Source organism: Adiantum capillus-veneris, chromosome 11 (assembly GCF_014529385.1).
Source record: "Adiantum capillus-veneris isolate H3 chromosome 11, ASM1452938v2, whole genome shotgun sequence".
Classification (NCBI taxonomy): Eukaryota; Viridiplantae; Streptophyta; class Polypodiopsida; order Polypodiales; family Pteridaceae; genus Adiantum; species Adiantum capillus-veneris.
This window is the reverse complement of record NC_140941.1, coordinates 10,324,109-10,332,089: the sequence shown is the minus strand read 5'-3', so window position 1 is coordinate 10,332,089 and position 7,981 is coordinate 10,324,109. Positions and strand designations below refer to the sequence as shown.

Below are 7,981 nucleotides of genomic sequence, written 5' to 3'. Positions count from 1 at the left end.
CTAGCCTAAACAAGTCCAAATCACACAAAAAACACATATCTAGCATCAGGAGACCAAGCACAAGCTGTGTGCCAAGTTTCAGTGCAATGTGACACATAGGTACATGGATCGCGATCCATGTTCCTTTGTCACAGACTCATACCATATTTGCACCATAGATAGAGCCCATCACAAGGAGTCTAGTGGTCTTTTCAAATGTAAAATTGGATATCGAAAACCTGTCCAAAAGCCCAGAACTGCAAAATACTATGTGCAACTGCCAGAACTGACCTAACTTTCAATCCTGAGGTCCATTTTCAAAAAAATTGATACCATAGGACCTCCTAAGCATGGTGAATCTGATGATACCAAGAGAAGTCAATTTGGGCTCCAAACATGGATCGCAATCCATGTACCCTAGTGACAACTTAACCTGAAAATTTTCCAAATCAGTAGTGCATATACAAGGAAACATATCCCCAAGTCCAATTCTGGAAAAAATTGAGCAAATTTGGGTCAAAAGGGAACAAAACAGGTGACAGACTGAAAACCACAATGCAGACCTTATATTGACCATTTGGCCTGTCAAAACAAGTCCAAATCCAAAAAGATTTGAGATTTAGCTTGTGGACATAGAGTGCAATAAGCTGCCAAGAGGTCAAGTCCAGTTGAACACGGATCACTTACCTCAACCTCAGAATTTTCTGAAAATTGGTATATAGCTTGCATATGACCTTGTCTACACATAGTCAAAATTTGGGAAATTTTGAAAAAAAAAAAGACAGGAACATGGATTGCGATCCATGTACCTCTCAGCATAGTGGGGGTATCTAACTCGATGATCTTGTATACATACTTGAGTATATCCCAAATCTCAAGTTTGAGCTAAAAATACCTTCTCGACACCCAGATACAAGCCAAAGTTCCTGTTTTTTGCTCTTGAGACTGTTTTGAGTGTTGTTTCAAGTGCAGTTCACTAAAATTGCTCTAACTTCTGATAGACAACTCCAAATTGAGTCAGGTATAGCTAGGAAGAAAGCTTGTGGGCAATAGGTTTACTAGGTTTTAGAGCTGAATTTTACTAGGTTTCCTAAATCCAAACTTTTAGGGTACCCTAAGACCAGTTTCCAGAGACCAAAAAGTCAAAAATTCCTAACTTCTGAGAGACCTCATCAAGGGCAAAAAGGGATAAGGTGCACTAAGCCAAAGTGAGCTTGTCAAGGACTATCTTGAGAGATTTGAGTGATCCTTAATCATGATAAATCATTCATTTTCTACTCAACTCAAAGACATGAAAAACGCTGCAATGCCTTCAATAGGGGGATTGGGAGAATACCTAGAGGAGAGGCATCCTCTAATCAACAAACCAAACGTGAGATTCATCAAAGCCAATGAATCCAGGAGAGTGCTTACATATTATACTCATGAGTGCTTATATAGATTCACAAATGGGGATCCATACATCTTCTACAGGTGTGTAGAGCCCAATGCTAGAGAGTTGACCACCCATAAGAATCTCTATGCATTCACGTACACAGATGCCAATGGAGTGCAAGTTTTGATGGTAGATAAGTATGGACGTGAGTACAAACTTGTCAATCCAATTGACTTAGAACAATACACATACAAGGGTACTCCGATCTCTACTTGATTTCATCCAATAACGATGCCACAATACACATCACAGAGGATTCCATCGGGATTCTCTCCAAGACACGAGGATAGGGTGAGAGATGTCTTTCCAAGAGACCACGAATTGGTTAAATTGGTGACTGAACCACAACGATTAAGACCATATCAAGTGGCTCAATGTGTCAAGACAAAGTACAGTGGATCAGGGGATCCATATGCTCATGTCTCGCTCTTCAAACAAGTGTTGAGAGCTGAACAAATCGCGGATTTTCATACTCAATATGAGGGATTTGGGTTAACATTGGAAGGAAAAACCTTGCTTGGTTCCAACCACTAAATAGAGATGATTTTCCAAAAATATCAAAACTCTTACAAGAGTTTGTAGAGGAATTCTCAAAAAGGGGAATCAAATATAACACAGTGTCTCAAATCTACGCTTTCAAACAAAAACGAACGAAAGAGTGAAGGAAGCTTTGCTTTGCTTCAAACAATACATAGAGAGATGTCCTGTGAGAGAGCTACTGCAAGATGAGAGATTGTCAGTTCTCTTCATAGAGGTCTTGAGGAATGAAACTCTCAAAAAGGACCCACATTTGAAGGGATGTACGACATTTGAGCAAGTCGCTAGAGAAGCTCTATATCTAGTTGACAATTGCAAGGCCAATGGAGAGGTGACTGAAGATACAGACAGCACGACCAGTAGTGTCTCATCTCCGAAGAGCGAATCAACCACAAATCAAGATGTTCAAACTCTCTAGGAACCAATCATAGAACAAGTGGTTGAGGGGGTAATCAAAATAATAAATCAAGGCTACCAACAAAACCTAAATGTGCAACAACCTCAATTGAGGAGATGTAATACTTGTGGAGGGGATCATCCCACTCCATGGTGTAGCACTCAACCAAGGAAACAAATGCTAGGGCAACAACCACCACTTTTGAATGATGGGAGAGTGATAGTCAACTACGCTCAACCAATGCATATGCCACAACCCATGAGAAACGAGTACTCCATGGATGCGAATACACTCATGTTCATTGCCAATCATTCACAGGAATATGGTTCAAAGAACATCCTCACAAGGCAAGAACAACCATTAGCTCGATCACTAGCTGTAAAACAAGAAGGTCCATGCTATGAGTGTGGAGGTGATCATTGGGCACAAAGTTGTCCAAACAAGGGTTCAGAAATCAAATTATTTGTATTTTGTGAACGTTGTGGGACAGACCATCTGCGCCAACACTGTGCTAAGAATCCAAACGACAATGGGAAAGCAACAATCAACGTTGTAGGAATAATGCCTTCTTCAAGCGGATCTGAGGTAGAGCCCTCTATTCCTTTAAACGTGATGACTCGAGCTCAAGCTCAAGAAGCTGCCAAAAACAAACCAGCTGAAAAAGCCACATTGCCTGTTCAAACACAAATTGAGAACCAATTGCTGAGAACTTTCGAAAGAAGATCATGGAAAGGCAAACAAGACAAAATAAAAGCGAAGAGGCTGAAGGAGAAAGCGGCTTTGGAAACTAAACTGAATCAAACAAGAGAGCAGCTTAGCCAAGAGCAAGAAAGGAACAAAAATGCAAAGGGACCTAAAGAGTCAAAGACTAACTCGGGAGGTTACGATCTCTATACGGGGATTTCGGGTCTATCACATCTGAAGAGAGTAAACCATGCTCTCTAAAAACTTTGCCATCTTTCATAGGAGAGCACGAGACAAAATCCGAGGTTAAAATGGTACCTTCTCAGTGGAAAGCCACACCAAAAATGATGGATACCAAGAGCTTGCATGAATTGATGTCTTCTCCTATACAATGCACACTTTACCTCTCAGAGCTACTAAAAATTAGACCACGTCTATGGGGCCAAATGGGCAAACACCTGGAAAAGATGGGGTTGAAAATCCCTTCACATGACCAACTTGCTGACAAAAACATAGATGACACCTCGCCTAAGAAGCCACAGACAAAGCCAATACCAGGAAATAAGGTGGGTGACTACTGTGAAGGAGAAGAAGGAAACGCCACCTTACCACTTGAGTATAAAGGAGTAAAGACGGTTGCTATATTAGATAGTGGGACAGGAATTTCCATTGCAACCAAAGAAATATGGAAAAAATGGAAAAAGCATGCTCTTAGGAAAACTCGAATGAAAATGTAATTAGCTGATGCATACATGGAGAAACCGATTGGAATATTAGAAAAAAATCATTGTATCCTCGTGTGGGATCGAGTATGAGCACACCTTTGCCATAATGAATTTTTACAAGAGCAGCAACTTTGATGTCATATTGGGCAGACCATTCATGCGTCAGCTCTAAGTGAGAACCCCGGGGGAAGAAAAACTCCACAACTGATTTGGAAAGCAATGCGCATATTTGGATGTACGGAGCTCCTGAGAGTGTAAGTCTTAGAAAGGAAGATTGCATCCTAGAGAGACCAGTAGAAGATGAGACATATATTCTAGAGCCTTTTCCAGAGTTATTTGAACCCTTTGGATGGGATCAAATACTGGCGACTCTTGATGTTTGCGTGAATGAGGTGACCCTGACTAAATTTTGTGATGAGAAAGGGTATGATATAACTCCCGTATTTACGATAAAGGTGTTGAAGGAAGCAGAAAAGGTGAAACAGATAGCTACATCATGGAGCATGGTTCCAAGGTGCAAACGAAGGAAGTAGAGCAACCACAAGAATATGTCATTATTGACATACCTGAAGAATTGACAAAACTTGTTTCAAAAAGGCCGAGTCCAGAAAAAGTGCAAATGAAAGCACATGAAAGAAAAAAGTTTCCAAATTCAACGTCAAATGTTCAAAAAATGCAAGATCAAAAGAATAACAAGGACAAGGAAGAAGATCGATTGTCTCCTACAATGATCAAATTTAGCATATGAAGAGAAACAGGACTCAAAATCACATGTTCAGCTCTGATAGATCCAAAAGCAACAAAGAATATAATGACTTATGGAACATGGATCATGATGGGAAAGCCGCCAATCACACTGAGCCGGCGGGGATTACGACATGAGGATATCTACAATGGCTTAGTCATTAGAGGTATCACCACTTGGGAAGCAGTCACCACCAATGCGATCCAATTGGAGGATAATTTAATGATTCAAGGAGAAAGAGTGTCTGTTGAGCCTAAATCTATTAGCTCGCAAGCATCAGGGCATCAGCCAATGACCCTAAAGTCTATTGCTAAGGAGCCAAAGATATATGAGATGACTTTAGCAGATCTCACCAAGGCTATTCAAGAGAGTCTTAGAGACAATCGTGCTCCGCAAAACAATAATATGTATCCAAGAAGGGAGCAACAATGGTTCTTGGTATGCTATGGACCGCATAGTACCAGTGAATGCCCTACTTTTAAAGTAAAATTCAATGGGAACTGCAATGCCTGTGGAAGGTATGGTCATCAAGCTAAGGATTGCATAGTATTTAAGCGCGCAATGGCCAATAGACCAACCTTAGCATGGACAAACACACCTCGAGTGCCTGCATTGATGCCGGCCCCACCTCTTGAACAAACATCACTACACATGGTCCCTAGGGCCCAAAATGTTGTTCAAACAACACCTTTACCACCTCCAGTGCTAGGACCGCAACCACCACATCCGAGAATCACTTCTGTGAATCAAGTGGGTTGTGAGTCATCTATTTCTTGTTTGGAAGGCTGTGAGGAAGATATAGATCCTAATATTGCCTATGGGATGGATGTGCTTGAAGAAAGTCCACAATACTACATGGAGGACTATTGGGGACAAGTCAAACATGTATATCAAGTAGCTGCTCTTGCGGCAAGAGGCCAAATTATCAATTACACCACTAAGAGACCACCTCTTCAATGCTATGAGTGTGGAGGTCCACATTGTGTAGCTGAGTGTCCTATTAGGCTACAAAAGAAAGCCACACTAATGCAAACCAATCAAGCAAGCACATCTACAATGCCGATACTCATGTGTAATCGATGTGGCATAGATCATTTGATTGCCCAAGGTCCAAATAATTCAAATGCACCGAAGATCACGCCGTTAAACTTGATTGAAGTTATCAAGGAGCCATCACAAAGTACACCTGTGGTACCAGTCAACGTACTCACACGATCAATGTGTTAAAAACAAAATTATATTCTTGAGGAAAGAGACACGGCATCAATCGCCCAATCTCAGAAAAATAAGAAAACACGAAGAAAAAGATCGCAAAAAGCAGCGAAGTCAGACCCTAGTTGTTGTGGGTTAGGTCAACACATGAACATCATACACAGCAAGAATAACCATCTACTCCACCATACTTCATCAACAACAATTCAGACACAGTAAACATAACTACTCGAAGAATATCAGAGTAAGCAGAGACAATACACTGAATAGTTGCTGCACTGCACCATCATCATCACATTCATATCAGAGAACAGATACATCGTGCGCAGATACATTCCCCACTTATATAGATAAATCCGACTTAACTACCCAGTCACAAGACATTCAGCAGACTGCAACTGAAAGACAGTTACATCCGACTTAGCAAAATACAGCTCAGTAAATATCCGATAAGTCAAAATCCGACTTAGCTATTCAGAGTCATTTTCTAACATGTGCCTCTCAACACATGGCACGCCCCGGTGGTAGATTTCGCAGAAATCTGACCCGGATCCACAGATCCCTTGATTAGGAATCCACCCTCTGCTGCACAGCTTCTTCCTTACTCTGGTCCTCAGCATTCACTTTATGATCCACCAGCTCTGCTTCCTTTACTGCATCTGACTCTGCTGCATCAGCTTTTCCCATTTCCACCTCTTGTGCTATATCTGCAATCACAGTATCAATCTGCTCTTCTGCAACTTTCTCCTCAGCTACATCCTGCATCAAAAAACTATTAGTAAAATTCTCCTCTTTCTTTTCTGCCTCTGCAAGCTGCTGTCTCTGATTCTCTTCCATCTGCTGAACCTGCTGCTTCAAACAGTCTCTCTCCTTTTGCAATTCCTCCACTTCCTTCAGCAATTGTGCTTCTACCTCATGCACTAACCCTGCCTTTAGCACCTCATATGGATACTTAATGACAAATCTCATTCTTTCCTTGGTCTTTTGCCACATCTCCTGTGCAACCAAAGCTAACTGCTGCTTGAGGATAGACACTTCTCCTTCTTTCATTAATACTGCACTCAAGCTAATTTCCTCTTGTGCCAACATATGTTGCTCTAGTACCTGCAAAGGTTCCAATCTCAACCTCTTCATCTCCACAGTGACCTGTAACTCTGCATTCCTCTTTGCCATGTCATCCAACTCCAAAGCAACTGCTGCCTCCACTTTCTCAGTCCATTGCTTAAACTCCCCCAATGATCTCTTCACTTTTGCTAACTCCATCTTCTGTTTCCCCACTGTTTCCTCCATATCCTGCTCATAATTTACTTTCATCATAGCTATCTGCTCTTCAAACTCTTTCACCTGTGACACCTGTCCTTTAAACTCCATCAACTTTTCTGCATTCCTTTCAGCTTGCATACTCTGAACCTTCAGCATATTATTCTGCTGCCTCACAAATTCCTGCACCTGCTGCAGCATCTGAACTACTTTATCACTGTCCAATTTCCCAGTATCTACTGATACTCCAGAGACTTCCTCAGCACTAAAGTCTAATCTGGAAAACACTCTGCTGACTGGTTCAGACTTCTTTCTCTTGTTGGATAATGTGAAAGCCTTACCAAGCTTTATTGGTGTTTCCTCTGCTTTTACCTGCATTGGTGAATCAACATCCATGGTGCCAAAATCTGCAAACTGCATTTTTGCTGTGATTTCTTCAAAGGCCTCTCCTGGAGTATACTTGGCTTTCACCAAATCCTCATAAGCCTCCATATGCTTAGCATTAAACTTCACAAATCCTATCTTTTCAGAATGCACCATGATAGGCTGCTCAATCTGAACTGGCTGCTGCTTCTCCTGCACCAGTTTTTCTGCTTTCACAGGCCACCTTGCTTCACCACTCTGTACTCTCTGTGCAAAAAAGAACAATGCTGACAAGTAACCACATAACCTACTATTTGCCTGTGTCTTCCTTTTGTCTGAAGAATGAATCTCTGCTGCCAACTTTTCATACACCCAGTGAGCCCAGCTCACTTCTCCTCCTTGCTCTGCATAGCTCAATGGAGCAAAGTTTTCTTTTAACATATAGTCAAACTTCACAATAAAGCATAGCCTCTCCAAGTACCACTTAAGCTGCTCTCTCCTAGCATATGCCACATTCTTTAACATGTAATACTGCCTGCCTCCTTCTCTTGGACCAAACTCCTTTTTCAGTGCTTCCTCTGAACACTTTGGAATAGGTGTATTGGGATACAAAGGCAGCTTGAACACCTCAGACACCAACTCCA

At 41.5% G+C, this 7,981-nt stretch overlaps 1 protein-coding gene across 1 annotated transcript; it reads right to left on the bottom strand.

The window, feature by feature from the left end:
* Positions 1–6,281: 6,281 nt before the first annotated feature.
* Positions 6,282–7,370, bottom strand: LOC147446876 (uncharacterized). Its single transcript, XM_086523526.1, has one exon. The coding sequence runs from the start codon at positions 7,368–7,370 to the stop codon at positions 6,282–6,284; it is 1,089 nt and encodes a 362-aa protein (XP_086379652.1).
* Positions 7,371–7,981: the final 611 nt, after the last annotated feature.